Source organism: Bombina bombina, chromosome 1 (assembly GCF_027579735.1).
Source record: "Bombina bombina isolate aBomBom1 chromosome 1, aBomBom1.pri, whole genome shotgun sequence".
NCBI lineage: Eukaryota > Metazoa > Chordata > Amphibia > Anura > Bombinatoridae > Bombina > Bombina bombina.
The window spans coordinates 104,865,875-104,883,494 of record NC_069499.1 but is presented as its reverse complement, the minus strand read 5'-3'; the positions used below and the strand labels follow the sequence as shown (position 1 = coordinate 104,883,494).

The window sequence follows — 17,620 nt, the reverse complement described above, 5'->3', positions numbered from 1 at the left end:
GGTCATTTATGGGAAACATTTCTTAAAGATAGGGGGGGGGGGAACAAAAGGTACACCTGGTCTCTCCCACTCCCTAGTCACAATATCCGCCACCCTCTTCGGGATCGGAAACGCATCAGTGTATACAGGGACCTCTAAAAACCTGTCCATTTTACACAATTTTTCTGGGACCACCATGGGGTCACAATCATTCAGCGTAGCTAAAACCTCCTTAAGCAGGACGCGGAGGTGTTCCAGTTTAAACTTAAACGCTAAGGAATCTGACTCTGCCTGCTGAGAAACTTTTCCTGTGTCAGAAATTTCTCCCTCAGATAGACCGTCCCTCACTGCTACTTCTGTGTTTTGTGAGGGTACTACAGATAAATTATCCAAAGCTTCTGATTGCTCATCCTCTGTATTTAAAACTGAGCTATCGCGCTTTTTTGGAAAAACTGGCAGTTTGGATAAAAATGCTGCAAGGGAATTATCCATTACTGCTGCTAATTGTTGTAAAGTAATGGGGGCCAATGCGCTAGAGGTACTAGGCATCGCTTGCGCGGGCGTAACTGGTGTCGACACATGGGGAGAGGAAGAAGGACTATCCTCATTACCCTCTGTTAAGGAATCATCTTGGGCTGCATTTTTAAGTGTCACTGGATGGTCTTTAAAATGCTTAGATGTTTTAGCACACTTGAAACATAAATACAATGGGGGTACCGCCATGGCTTTAAAACACATAGAACAAGGTCTATCTGTAGGCTCAGACATGTTAGACAGACTTAGATAGCACTCAAATACAGAAAAATACATTTTTTGAAAAAACTTTACTGTGCCTTTAAATAATAAAAAGCACACTTTTTTACCAAATCTCAAAAAAACATCCGATCTTTATGAAATTTACACCATATGATCCTAATGCTTTGAAAAGATAGCACACCAAGTTTCAAGCCAATTAACCCCTTATTGCCCAAACCGGAGCAAATTGAAGCTGGCCACCAGTTTCACATACTACCTTCCTTGGGGATTAGTTTTGGAACGAAAATAAGCCTCCCTGTAGGCCTCCTGCAATCTCTGGACTCTACATGTGAAGCTGCATGAAGCTGTCTTGCAAAAGAACTGCGCAATTGAGGCGCGAAAATTAGGCCCCCTCCATCTTCACTCCGGAGTTGTGGGGCCTTCCTAAGCCAAATTAGGTGTCTAAAATTATGCCAGGTGTATAAAACCCCTAAAAAGTGTTCCAAACATGATAAACACTTGTGCAAATGTCAGATTATAGAAAAAAATAATCGATTTTCCCCATAACAGTGTCCACCAGTGATTTAAGCCCTTCTAACTAAGCCATCCTTCTATACTGAGTCTCAGAATTTGGCTTACCTTCCCACATGGGGATTTCTATCAGTCTTCTAGCATTACCAGGTCTTGTTGGAAAAAAATGACTGAGCATACCTTATGCAGTTAAGCCCCAACTGAAGTTCTCCGGTACTCAACAGTTCTGTGTGGGAACAGCAATGGATTTTAGTTACAACATGCTAAAATCTTTTTCCTCTCAGCAGAAATCTTCATCACTTTCTGCCTCAGAGTAAATAGTACAAACCGGCACTATTTTAAAATAACAAACTCTTGATTGAAGAAATAAAAACTACAAATCTAACACCACATACTCTTTACCCTCCCGTGGAGATGCTACTTGTTAGAGCGGCAGAGAATGACTGGGGGGGCGGAGCCTGAGGGGAGCTATATGGACAGCTCTGCTGTGTGCTCTCTTTGCCACTTCCTGTAGGGAATGAGAATATCCCACAAGTAAGGATGAATCCGTGGACTGGATACACCATGTAAGAGAAATTAGCAAATAAGCCTACCTAGGTTTAGCTTTCAACAAAGAATACTAAGAGAACAAAGCTAAATTGATGATAAAACTAAATTGGAAAGTTGTTTAAAATTGCATGCCCTGACTGAATCATGAAAGTTTAATTTTGACTAGACTGTCCCTTTAATGAACACTCTACTCCACTGCTCCATGAGTGACTACACTGCTCCACACGCCACTGAGCAGTGAGCACAGATAGGCAGGCAGGATTAGGCTAGCAGCGCAACTTCGCAAGCCCCACGGCACGCCCACAACATTCATAGTGAAATTGGGCAGGTGAGGAGCAAAGTACAAACAAGAAAAAGCAGCCGGGAAAACTAATTGTGGAAATTGCGACGCGGGCTCAAGGTTCAAAAAAATTAAGTGCGTCTACAACTTTCCCAGTCTCACTAATGTTCACAACTGCTGGCCCCTCTAATAAAAAAATTTATGCATCTCTAAATTGTATTTCTTTGAATTTCAATAAAATTTCACCCGGGTGCGGTCTGCACCCCCCTAGAGATACCACTGTGATAGAATCTATACTAAAATGATGCAGTGGAAATACAGTTGCACACTAAAGTGGTGAACTGTCCAGCTTCCACAGAACCACCTTATAAAGAAGAGAAAAAATCACAATCACAGAAACACTTCAGGTGGGTGGTTGCATTTTATTTCTTAATTTTTTGAAAAATATTTTTTATTTCACCATAAATATATTATTATACATATTTCGTCAGAAAGTCTTGACAGGACAGTTATATAAAACCCAAACTAATCTTCAAGTAACAGTTCCAGCTCTTCTAACGGAACTCTGACTCGCAGCTCTTTCTCAGTCATAAGATCAACAGTTTCCTGGAGTTGCTCAGGAAAGTACTCCACAGCGTCCAGATAAAGCACCTGAAACATGTAAACAAAGACACTAATATAAAAGTCTATAGTGTACTCACCTAACATGTAAACAAAGACACTAATATAAAAGTCTATAGTGTACTCACTAAACATGTAAACAAAGACACTAATATAAAAGTCTATAGTGTACTCACTAAACATGTAAACAAAGACACTAATATAAAAGTCTATAGAGTACTCACTAAACATGTAAACAAAGACACTAATATAAAAGTCTATAGTGTACTCACTAAACATGTAAACAAGGACACAAATATAAAAGTCTATAGTGTACTCACTAAACATGTAAAGAAGGACACTAATATAAGTCTATAGTGCACTCACTAAACATGTAAACAAGGACACTAATATAAGTCTATAGTGCACTCACTAAACATGTAAACAAGGACACTAATATATGTCTCTAATGCACTCAATAAACATGTAAACAAAGACACTAATATAAAAGTCTATAGTGTACTCACTAAACATGTAAAGAAGGACACACTAATATAAGCCTATAGTGCACTCACTAAACATGTAAACAAAGACACTAATATAAAAGTCTATAGTGTACTCACTAAACATGTAAACAAGGAGACTAATATAAGTCTATAGTGCACTCACTAAACATGTAAACAAGGACACTAATATAAGTCTATGGTGCACTCACTAAACATGTAAACAAGGACACTAATATAAGTCTATGGTGCACTCACTAAACATGAAAACAAGGACACTAATATAAGTCTATGGTGCACTCACTAAACATGTAAACAATGACACAAATATAAGTCTATGGTGCACTTACTAAACATGTAAACAAGGACACTAATATAAGTCTATAGTGCACTCACTAAACATGTAAGCAAGGACACTAATATAAGTCTATGGTGCACTCACTAAACATGTAAACAAGGACACTAATATAAGTCTATGGTGCATTAACTAAACATGTAAACAAGGACACTAATATAAGTCTATAGTGCACTAACTAAACATGTAAACAAGGACACTAATATAAGTATATGGTGCACTCACTAAACATGTAAACAAGGACACTAATATAAGTCTATAGTGCACTAACTAAACATGTAAACAAGGACACTAATATAAGTATATGGTGCACTCACTAAACATGTAAACAAGGACACTAATATAAGTCTATAGTGCATTAACTAAACATGTAAACAAGGACACTAATATAAGCCTATAGTGCATTCACTAAACATGTAAACAAGGACACTAATATAAGTCTATAGTGCACTCACTAAACATGTAAACAAGGACACTAATATAAGCCTATAGTGCACTCATTAAACATGTAAACAAGGACACTAATATTAGCCTATAGTGCCCTCGCTAAACATGTAAACAAGGACACTAATATAAGTCTATGGGTCACTCACTAAACATGTAAACAAGGATAATAATATAAGTCTATATAGTGAACTCACTAAACATGTAAACAAGGACACTAATATAAGTCTATAGTGCACTCACTAAATATGTAAACAAGGACACTAATATAAGTCTATGGTGCACACACTAAACATGTAAACAAGGACACAGTAATATAAGTCTATAGTGCACACACTAAACATGTAAAGAGGGACAGTAATATAAGTCTATAGTGCACTAACTAAACATGTAAACAAGGAGACTAATATAAGTCTATAGTGCATTAACTAAACATGTAAACAAGGACACTAATACAAGTCTATAGTGCACTCACCTAACATGTAAACAAGGACACTAATATAAGTCTATGGTGCACTCACTAAACATGTAAACAAGGACACTAATATAAGTCTATAGTGCACTCACCTAACATGTAAACAAGGACACTAATATAAGTCTATGGTGCACTCACTAAACATGTAAACAAGGACACTAATATAAGTCTATAGTGCACTCACTAAACATGTAAACAAGGACACTAATATAAGCCTATAGTGCACTCACTAAACATGTAAACAAGGACACTAATATAAGCCTATAGTGCACTCACTAAACATGTAAACAAGGACACTAACATAAGCCTATAGTGCACTCACTAAACATGTAAACAAGGACACTAATATAAGTCTATGGTGCACTCACTAAGCATGTAAACATGTAAACAAGGACACTAATATAAGCCTATAGTGCACTCACTAAACATGTAAACAAGGACACTAACATAAGCCTATAGTGCACACACTAAACATGTAAACAAGGACACTAATATAAGTCTATGGTGCACTCACTAAACATGTAAACAAGGATACTAATATAAGTCTATAGTGCACTTACTAAACATGTAAACAAGGACACTAATATAAGTCTATAGTGCACTCACTAAACATGTAAACAAGGACACTAATATAAGTCTTTAGTGCACACACTAAACATGTAAAAAAGGACATAGTGATATAAGTATATAGTGCACACACTAAACATGTAAAGAAGGACACTAATATAAGTCTATAGTGCACTAACTAAACATGCAAACAAGGAGACTTATATATGTCTATGGTGCACTCACTAAACATGTAAACAAGGACACTAATATAAGTCTATGGTGCACTCACTAAACATGTAAACAAGAACACTAATATAAGTATATGGTGCACTCACTAAACATGTAAACAAGGACACTAATATAAGTCTATAGTGCACTAACTAAACATGTAAACAAGGACACTAATATAAGTATATGGTGCACTCACTAAACATGTAAACAAGGACACTAATATAAGTCTATAGTGCATTAACTAAACATGTAAACAAGGACACTAATATAAGCCTATAGTGCATTCACTAAACATGTAAACAAGGACACTAATATAAGTCTATAGTGCACTCACTAAACATGTAAACAAGGACACTAATATAAGCCTATAGTGCACTCATTAAACATGTAAACAAGGACACTAATATTAGCCTATAGTGCCCTCACTAAACATGTAAACAAGGACACTAACATAAGCCTATAGTGCACTCACTAAACATGTAAACAAGGACACTAATATAAGCCTATAGTGCCCTCGCTAAACATGTAAACAAGGACACTAATATAAGTCTATGGGTCACTCACTAAACATGTAAACAAGGATAATAATATAAGTCTATATAGTGAACTCACTAAACATGTAAACAAGGACACTAATATAAGTCTATAGTGCACTCACTAAATATGTAAACAAGGACACTAATATAAGTCTATGGTGCACACACTAAACATGTAAACAAGGACACAGTAATATAAGTCTATAGTGCACACACTAAACATGTAAAGAGGGACAGTAATATAAGTCTATAGTGCACTAACTAAACATGTAAACAAGGAGACTAATATAAGTCTATAGTGCATTAACTAAACATGTAAACAAGGACACTAATACAAGTCTATAGTGCACTCACCTAACATGTAAACAAGGACACTAATATAAGTCTATGGTGCACTCACTAAACATGTAAACAAGGACACTAATATAAGTCTATAGTGCACTCACCTAACATGTAAACAAGGACACCAATATAAGTCTATGGTGCACTCACTAAACATGTAAACAAGGACACTAATATAAGTCTATAGTGCACTCACTAAACATGTAAACAAGGACACTAATATAAGCCTATAGTGCACTCACTAAACATGTAAACAAGGACACTAATATAAGCCTATAGTGCACTCACTAAACATGTAAACAAGGACACTAACATAAGCCTATAGTGCACTCACTAAACATGTAAACAAGGACACTAATATAAGTCTATGGTGCACTCACTAAGCATGTAAACATGTAAACAAGGACACTAATATAAGCCTATAGTGCACTCACTAAACATGTAAACAAGGACACTAACATAAGCCTATAGTGCACACACTAAACATGTAAACAAGGACACTAATATAAGTCTATGGTGCACTCACTAAACATGTAAACAAGGATACTAATATAAGTCTATAGTGCACTTACTAAACATGTAAACAAGGACACTAATATAAGTCTATAGTGCACTCACTAAACATGTAAACAAGGACACTAATATAAGTCTTTAGTGCACACACTAAACATGTAAAAAAGGACATAGTGATATAAGTATATAGTGCACACACTAAACATGTAAAGAAGGACACTAATATAAGTCTATAGTGCACTAACTAAACATGCAAACAAGGAGACTTATATATGTCTATGGTGCACTCACTAAACATGTAAACAAGGACACTAATATAAGTCTATGGTGCACTCACTAAACATGTAAACAAGAACACTAATATAAGTCTATGGTGCACTCACTAAACATGTAAAGAAGGACACTAATATAAGTCTATAGTGCACTCACTAAACATGTAAACAAGGACACTAATATAAGACTATAGTACACTCACTAAACATGTAAAGAATGACACTAATATAAGTCAATGGTGCACTCACTAAACATTTAAACAAGGACACTAATATAAGTATACAGTGCACTCACTAAACATGTAAACAATGACACTAACATAAGCCTATAGTGCACTCACTAAACATGTAAACAAGGACACTAATATAAGTCTATGGTGCACTCACTAAGCATGTAAACATGTCAACAAGGACACTAAAATAAGCCTATAATGCCCTCACTAAACATGTAAACAAGGACACTAACATAAGCCTATAGTGCACTAACAAAACATGTAAACAAGGAGACTAATATAAGTCTATAGTGCACTCACTAAACATGTAAACAAGGACACTAATATAAGTCTACAGTGCACTCACTAAACATGTAAACAATGACACTAACATAAGCCTAAAGTGCACTCACTAAACATGTAAACAAGGACACTAATATAAGTCTATGGTGCACTCACTAAGCATGTAAACATGTAAACAAGGACACTAATATAAGCCTATAGTGCCCTCACTAAACATGTAAACAAGGACACTAACATAAGCCTCACTAAACATGTAAACAAGGATAATAATATAAGTCTATAGTGCACTCACTAAACATGTAAACAAGGACATTAACCTTTTAAAGCCGTTATGCCGTTCCATTCCGTCATAATTAGACTGGGCTTTAAAGCCGTTATGACGGAATGGAACGTCATAACTAACGGCTGTCCTGAAGCCTTCTGTGCTTCAGGGATTTAATCGCGGTCTGGAGGGCGTTCCTAGGATTGTAGGGACGCCCCCCAGATGCGATCCAATAATTGAAATCTCGCGATCGTATGCACGATCGCGTAGTTTCAATTTGTCTACATCGGAACAGTTGTTCCGATGTAGGCACTTTAACCCTGTCACGAAAGGGTTAATATAAGTCTATAGTGCACACACTAAACATGTAAACAAGGACACTAATATACGTCTATGGTGCAAACACTAAACATGTAAACAAGGACACTAATATACGTCTATGGTGCAAACACTAAACATGTAAACAAGGACACTAATATAAGTCTATGGTGCACACACTAAACATGTAAACAAGGAGACTAATATAAGTCTATGGTGCTCTCACTAAACATGTAAACAAGGACACTAATATAAGTCTATAGTGCACTCACTAAACATGTAAACAAGGAAACTAATATAAGCCTATAGTGCACTCACTAAACATGTAAACAAGGACACTAATATAAGCCTATCGTGCACTCACTAAACATGTAAACAAGGACACTAATATAAGTCTATGGTGCACTCACTAAGTGTGTAAACATGTAAACAAGGACACTAATATAAGTCTATGGTGCACTCACCAAACATGTAAACAAGGACACTAATATAAGTCTTTAGTGCACACACTAAACATGTAAAGAAGGACATAGTGATATACGTCTATAGTGCACACACTAAACATGTAAAGAAGGACACTAATATAAGTCTATAGTGCACTAACTAAACATGCAAACAAGGAGACTAATATAAGTCTATGGTGCACTCACTAAACATGTAAACAAGGACACTAATATAAGTCTATGGTGCACTCACTAAACATGTAAAGAAGGACACTAATATAAGTCTATAGTGCACTCACTAAACATGTAAACAAGGACACTAATATAAGACTATAGTGCACTCACTAAACATGTAAACAAGGACACTAATATAAGTCTATGGTGCACTCACTAAGCATGTAAACATGTAAACAAGGACACTAATATAAGCCTATAGTGCCCTCACTAAACATGTAAACAAGGACACTAACATAAGCCTCACTAAACATGTAAACAAGGATAATAATATAAGTCTATAGTGCACTCACTAAACATGTAAACAAGGAGACTAATATAAGTCTATAGTGCACTCACTAAACATGTAAACAAGGACACTAATATAAGTCTATGGTGCACTCACTAAACATGTAAACAAGGACACTAATATAAGTCTATGGTGCACTCACTAAACATGAAAACAAGGACACTAATATAAGTCTATGGTGCACTCACTAAACATGTAAACAATGACACAAATATAAGTCTATGGTGCACTTACTAAACATGTAAACAAGGACACTAATATAAGTCTATAGTGCACTCACTAAACATGTAAGCAAGGACACTAATATAAGTCTATGGTGCACTCACTAAACATGTAAACAAGGACACTAATATAAGTCTATGGTGCATTAACTAAACATGTAAACAAGGACACTAATATAAGTCTATAGTGCACTAACTAAACATGTAAACAAGGACACTAATATAAGTATATGGTGCACTCACTAAACATGTAAACAAGGACACTAATATAAGTCTATAGTGCACTAACTAAACATGTAAACAAGGACACTAATATAAGTATATGGTGCACTCACTAAACATGTAAACAAGGACACTAATATAAGTCTATAGTGCATTAACTAAACATGTAAACAAGGACACTAATATAAGCCTATAGTGCATTCACTAAACATGTAAACAAGGACACTAATATAAGTCTATAGTGCACTCACTAAACATGTAAACAAGGACACTAATATAAGCCTATAGTGCACTCATTAAACATGTAAACAAGGACACTAATATTAGCCTATAGTGCCCTCGCTAAACATGTAAACAAGGACACTAATATAAGTCTATGGGTCACTCACTAAACATGTAAACAAGGATAATAATATAAGTCTATATAGTGAACTCACTAAACATGTAAACAAGGACACTAATATAAGTCTATAGTGCACTCACTAAATATGTAAACAAGGACACTAATATAAGTCTATGGTGCACACACTAAACATGTAAACAAGGACACAGTAATATAAGTCTATAGTGCACACACTAAACATGTAAAGAGGGACAGTAATATAAGTCTATAGTGCACTAACTAAACATGTAAACAAGGAGACTAATATAAGTCTATAGTGCATTAACTAAACATGTAAACAAGGACACTAATACAAGTCTATAGTGCACTCACCTAACATGTAAACAAGGACACTAATATAAGTCTATGGTGCACTCACTAAACATGTAAACAAGGACACTAATATAAGTCTATAGTGCACTCACCTAACATGTAAACAAGGACACCAATATAAGTCTATGGTGCACTCACTAAACATGTAAACAAGGACACTAATATAAGTCTATAGTGCACTCACTAAACATGTAAACAAGGACACTAATATAAGCCTATAGTGCACTCACTAAACATGTAAACAAGGACACTAATATAAGCCTATAGTGCACTCACTAAACATGTAAACAAGGACACTAACATAAGCCTATAGTGCACTCACTAAACATGTAAACAAGGACACTAATATAAGTCTATGGTGCACTCACTAAGCATGTAAACATGTAAACAAGGACACTAATATAAGCCTATAGTGCACTCACTAAACATGTAAACAAGGACACTAACATAAGCCTATAGTGCACACACTAAACATGTAAACAAGGACACTAATATAAGTCTATGGTGCACTCACTAAACATGTAAACAAGGATACTAATATAAGTCTATAGTGCACTTACTAAACATGTAAACAAGGACACTAATATAAGTCTATAGTGCACTCACTAAACATGTAAACAAGGACACTAATATAAGTCTTTAGTGCACACACTAAACATGTAAAAAAGGACATAGTGATATAAGTATATAGTGCACACACTAAACATGTAAAGAAGGACACTAATATAAGTCTATAGTGCACTAACTAAACATGCAAACAAGGAGACTTATATATGTCTATGGTGCACTCACTAAACATGTAAACAAGGACACTAATATAAGTCTATGGTGCACTCACTAAACATGTAAACAAGAACACTAATATAAGTATATGGTGCACTCACTAAACATGTAAACAAGGACACTAATATAAGTCTATAGTGCACTAACTAAACATGTAAACAAGGACACTAATATAAGTATATGGTGCACTCACTAAACATGTAAACAAGGACACTAATATAAGTCTATAGTGCATTAACTAAACATGTAAACAAGGACACTAATATAAGCCTATAGTGCATTCACTAAACATGTAAACAAGGACACTAATATAAGTCTATAGTGCACTCACTAAACATGTAAACAAGGACACTAATATAAGCCTATAGTGCACTCATTAAACATGTAAACAAGGACACTAATATTAGCCTATAGTGCCCTCACTAAACATGTAAACAAGGACACTAACATAAGCCTATAGTGCACTCACTAAACATGTAAACAAGGACACTAATATAAGCCTATAGTGCCCTCGCTAAACATGTAAACAAGGACACTAATATAAGTCTATGGGTCACTCACTAAACATGTAAACAAGGATAATAATATAAGTCTATATAGTGAACTCACTAAACATGTAAACAAGGACACTAATATAAGTCTATAGTGCACTCACTAAATATGTAAACAAGGACACTAATATAAGTCTATGGTGCACACACTAAACATGTAAACAAGGACACAGTAATATAAGTCTATAGTGCACACACTAAACATGTAAAGAGGGACAGTAATATAAGTCTATAGTGCACTAACTAAACATGTAAACAAGGAGACTAATATAAGTCTATAGTGCATTAACTAAACATGTAAACAAGGACACTAATACAAGTCTATAGTGCACTCACCTAACATGTAAACAAGGACACTAATATAAGTCTATGGTGCACTCACTAAACATGTAAACAAGGACACTAATATAAGTCTATAGTGCACTCACCTAACATGTAAACAAGGACACCAATATAAGTCTATGGTGCACTCACTAAACATGTAAACAAGGACACTAATATAAGTCTATAGTGCACTCACTAAACATGTAAACAAGGACACTAATATAAGCCTATAGTGCACTCACTAAACATGTAAACAAGGACACTAATATAAGCCTATAGTGCACTCACTAAACATGTAAACAAGGACACTAACATAAGCCTATAGTGCACTCACTAAACATGTAAACAAGGACACTAATATAAGTCTATGGTGCACTCACTAAGCATGTAAACATGTAAACAAGGACACTAATATAAGCCTATAGTGCACTCACTAAACATGTAAACAAGGACACTAACATAAGCCTATAGTGCACACACTAAACATGTAAACAAGGACACTAATATAAGTCTATGGTGCACTCACTAAACATGTAAACAAGGATACTAATATAAGTCTATAGTGCACTTACTAAACATGTAAACAAGGACACTAATATAAGTCTATAGTGCACTCACTAAACATGTAAACAAGGACACTAATATAAGTCTTTAGTGCACACACTAAACATGTAAAAAAGGACATAGTGATATAAGTATATAGTGCACACACTAAACATGTAAAGAAGGACACTAATATAAGTCTATAGTGCACTAACTAAACATGCAAACAAGGAGACTTATATATGTCTATGGTGCACTCACTAAACATGTAAACAAGGACACTAATATAAGTCTATGGTGCACTCACTAAACATGTAAACAAGAACACTAATATAAGTCTATGGTGCACTCACTAAACATGTAAAGAAGGACACTAATATAAGTCTATAGTGCACTCACTAAACATGTAAACAAGGACACTAATATAAGACTATAGTACACTCACTAAACATGTAAAGAATGACACTAATATAAGTCAATGGTGCACTCACTAAACATTTAAACAAGGACACTAATATAAGTATACAGTGCACTCACTAAACATGTAAACAATGACACTAACATAAGCCTATAGTGCACTCACTAAACATGTAAACAAGGACACTAATATAAGTCTATGGTGCACTCACTAAGCATGTAAACATGTCAACAAGGACACTAAAATAAGCCTATAATGCCCTCACTAAACATGTAAACAAGGACACTAACATAAGCCTATAGTGCACTAACAAAACATGTAAACAAGGAGACTAATATAAGTCTATAGTGCACTCACTAAACATGTAAACAAGGACACTAATATAAGTCTACAGTGCACTCACTAAACATGTAAACAATGACACTAACATAAGCCTAAAGTGCACTCACTAAACATGTAAACAAGGACACTAATATAAGTCTATGGTGCACTCACTAAGCATGTAAACATGTAAACAAGGACACTAATATAAGCCTATAGTGCCCTCACTAAACATGTAAACAAGGACACTAACATAAGCCTCACTAAACATGTAAACAAGGATAATAATATAAGTCTATAGTGCACTCACTAAACATGTAAACAAGGACATTAACCTTTTAAAGCCGTTATGCCGTTCCATTCCGTCATAATTAGACTGGGCTTTAAAGCCGTTATGACGGAATGGAACGTCATAACTAACGGCTGTCCTGAAGCCTTCTGTGCTTCAGGGATTTAATCGCGGTCTGGAGGGCGTTCCTAGGATTGTAGGGACGCCCCCCAGATGCGATCCAATAATTGAAATCTCGCGATCGTATGCACGATCGCGTAGTTTCAATTTGTCTACATCGGAACAGTTGTTCCGATGTAGGCACTTTAACCCTGTCACGAAAGGGTTAATATAAGTCTATAGTGCACACACTAAACATGTAAACAAGGACACTAATATACGTCTATGGTGCAAACACTAAACATGTAAACAAGGACACTAATATACGTCTATGGTGCAAACACTAAACATGTAAACAAGGACACTAATATAAGTCTATGGTGCACACACTAAACATGTAAACAAGGAGACTAATATAAGTCTATGGTGCTCTCACTAAACATGTAAACAAGGACACTAATATAAGTCTATAGTGCACTCACTAAACATGTAAACAAGGAAACTAATATAAGCCTATAGTGCACTCACTAAACATGTAAACAAGGACACTAATATAAGCCTATCGTGCACTCACTAAACATGTAAACAAGGACACTAATATAAGTCTATGGTGCACTCACTAAGTGTGTAAACATGTAAACAAGGACACTAATATAAGTCTATGGTGCACTCACCAAACATGTAAACAAGGACACTAATATAAGTCTTTAGTGCACACACTAAACATGTAAAGAAGGACATAGTGATATACGTCTATAGTGCACACACTAAACATGTAAAGAAGGACACTAATATAAGTCTATAGTGCACTAACTAAACATGCAAACAAGGAGACTAATATAAGTCTATGGTGCACTCACTAAACATGTAAACAAGGACACTAATATAAGTCTATGGTGCACTCACTAAACATGTAAACAAGAACACTAATATAAGTCTATGGTGCACTCACTAAACATGTAAAGAAGGACACTAATATAAGTCTATAGTGCACTCACTAAACATGTAAACAAGGACACTAATATAAGACTATAGTGCACTCACTAAACATGTAAACAAGGACACTAATATAAGTCTATAGTACACTCAATAAACATGTAAATAAGGACACTAATATAAGTCTATAGTGCACTCACCTAACATGTAAACAAGGACACTAATATAAGTCTATGGTGCACACACTAAACATTTAACAAGGACACTAATATAAGTCTATGGTGCACTCACTAAACATGTAAACAAGGACACAGTCTATAGAGCACACACTAAACATGTAAACAAGGACACTAATATAAGTCTATAGTGCACTCACTAAACATGTAAACAAGGACACTAATATGTCTATAGTGCACTCACTAAACATGTAAAGAAGGACACTAATAAGTCTATATTGCACTCACTAAACATGTAAACAAGGACACAGTCTATAGTGCACACACTAAACATGTAAACAAGGACACTAATATAAGTCTATAGTGCACTCACTAAAAATGTAAACAAGGACACTAATATAAGTCTATGGTGCACACACTAAACATGTAAATGTGGTTCTTATCTTGCTAAAGAATGGCTCTTACATTTATGCATTTATTTTTTGAAGGCACTCCTAGTGTGCTACCTTATTCAGAAAAGTTGGACACAATGGATTTGGAAAGCACAAATCAAACTTACAATATAAAGTAATCTACAAATTATTTTGTAGCCACAAATGTCTGTAAATTATAGCTTTTTGGTTCCTAAATGTGAAGGGGAGAATCCGGTCACTCATAATTACTCTCTTAGCACTTATGTGTGAATTAGGTAACTCTCTTGCAATATTGGAGACACACCTGTGCTGAGGATTGAAAGTTGAACTAATAGAAAGGTTAAGAGAGAGGAGAGTAAAAAATAGGTTTGTTTCCTAGCTCAATTATGTATTTTTTTCTTTCTTGGATTTATGAGACTTTACTTTCTGCAGTTCCAGCTTCAAGAATATTTGAGTTAAAGGCTTGACTGAAGGCTTTAAAGGTACAGCACATTGGTTAAAGGGACAGTGTACTCCAAACGTTTTATTGTTTAAAAAGATAGATAATTCCTTTATTACCCATTGCCCAGTTTTGCATAACTAACACTGTTATATTCATACATTTTTTACCTCTGTGATCACCTTGAATCTAAGCCTCTAAGTTGCAAGAATACAGACTTGGTTCCATGTCTACAAAAATGGAACTGAGCCCGAACAGAACAAAACCAGCCTTCTTTTTGGCTGCAAAGAAAAGGCTGGAATAATACCAGTCACCACAGGTCTTCCTAATTAAAGGGACAGTCAAGTCCAAAAAACACTTTCATGATTCAGATAGAGCATGCAATTTTAAACAACTTCCCAATTTACTTTTATCACCAATTTTGCTTTGTTCTCTTGGTATTCTTAGTTGAAAGCTAAACCTAGGATGTTCATATGCTAATTTCTTAGACCTTGAAGACTGCCTCTAATCTGAATACATTTTGACCACTAGAGGGCATTAGCTCACATGTTTCATATAGATAACATTGAGCTCATGCACGTAAAGTGACCTAGGAGTGAGCACTGATTGGCTAAACTCCATGTCTGTCAAAAGAACTGAAATAAGGGGGTAGTCTGCAGAGGCTTAGATACAAGTTAATCACACAGGTAAAAAGTGTATTATTATAACTGTGTTGGATATGCAAAACTGGGGAATGGGTAATAAAGGGATTATCTTTCTTTTTAAACAACAAAAATTCTGGTGTTGACTGTCCCTTTAACAAGAACGTGTGATGTGGGTTCCAGTTTCAATCCTGATAATTTTAGGTAGAAAATTGGGTGAAGGAAACAGAACAGAGCGTTATCCCCCTGTAAGTGGGGCAGCCACCCTTCTATTAAGAGAAGCACCAGAAAGAATTTCTGGAAAGATCTGAGGTGGGAGAAAAGTTGGTGATGAGAGGAAGGAGGTGGATAAGGCTTCTTATTATTGTTCTAGTAAGAATGGAACCCAGAGATTTTCATTAACTTATTATTAAAAGCTCTATCCTCTGACTGAGTCTTTAGCCATGTGCCAACATGGAGGCTCTGGAGATGAAGTGAATAGCAGACTAAATAAAGACTAATCTACTGCTCCTAAGCAGTCACTACCCCAAAGGAACAGAGTTGGTGCCTTGAGGCTTCAGAGCAATGATCCAGAGGCAAACTAGATCATTTAAATAAATTGTCTGTTTTTATTTCTTTGAACACTTTTGGACTTGTTTTTTTAATGCTATTTCCGCAATCCCTCACAGTTTTTGGATTTTGGAGGTTTATTTATTTCCTTACCTTTTAACGTTGTGGCTTGTACCCAGCTTCTGGCCATTACCATAACAATGCTGAACAGTTCACTTTATTATAGGTATTTCTCTACACTGACTTTTTGTTTCTCACTGTGTTTTTTTATTATCACCTCTATTATATTAATAGAATCATTTTGTCGTCACAGGGATCTAAAAATATATGAGGTGTTCAATAAATTTAAAAACTACTTTACTGTTCTAAATGAAAACTCACAGGCACGGAACCCTAAACCTTTACTCCATTCTACGTAGGTGCGCTTTTTTGTCAAAATGTAAGAAATGTTATTTCTTGTAGGGTGCGATGGCATAAACAAAACATTCTGCTATAATTCACCTCACCTTTGCCCATGGGCAGCTCTGTATTGCTTTAAAGAATAGGCCTTTGCTGCGTTCCTTATGCCCCAGCGATACCTAAAATATAACAATAACCAGTGAAGTAAATTCAAAAATCAAATAACAAATGTGTGCATTCAAATCTTTAGTTTCTACTGATCTTTTCTTTATGTATCGAAACCTAAGAGCTCTGTGTCATTTCACACTGCAGGTATGAACTCTAACATTTAGGGCCAGATTACAAGTGGAGCACAAATATATATCTATACCTATATCTATACATGTTTATATATAGGTATAGATATATAAGGATATATATATAGGAATATCTATTTAAAAATACTTAGAACATATTCTGCTATGTGCAGAACATTGGAATGTGAAATATTTACAGTAAATACACAGTATAACACTGTATTAAATATGAATATTGCATAAATATGATTGTACCTCTACATTACTGCAAAAGGGCTCCAATGCACTTATTTATATGTCTGTAGGTATCTCTATGTTAAAGCCATTTGC

General features: G+C 35.3%; 1 protein-coding gene across 1 annotated transcript in view; it reads right to left on the bottom strand.

Moving 5' to 3' along the window:
- Positions 1–2,476: 2,476 nt before the first annotated feature.
- Positions 2,477–17,620, bottom strand: part of NRDE2 (NRDE-2, necessary for RNA interference, domain containing) — a 185,180-nt gene continuing 170,036 nt past the window's right edge. The window contains exons 13-14 of the mRNA XM_053697566.1: positions 17,102–17,173; positions 2,477–2,725 (exon numbers count right to left, since the gene is read on the bottom strand). Of these exons, the coding sequence (XP_053553541.1) occupies positions 2,600–2,725; positions 17,102–17,173 (198 nt within the window). The 3' untranslated portion in view covers positions 2,477–2,599. The remainder of the gene's footprint in view (positions 2,726–17,101; positions 17,174–17,620) is intronic.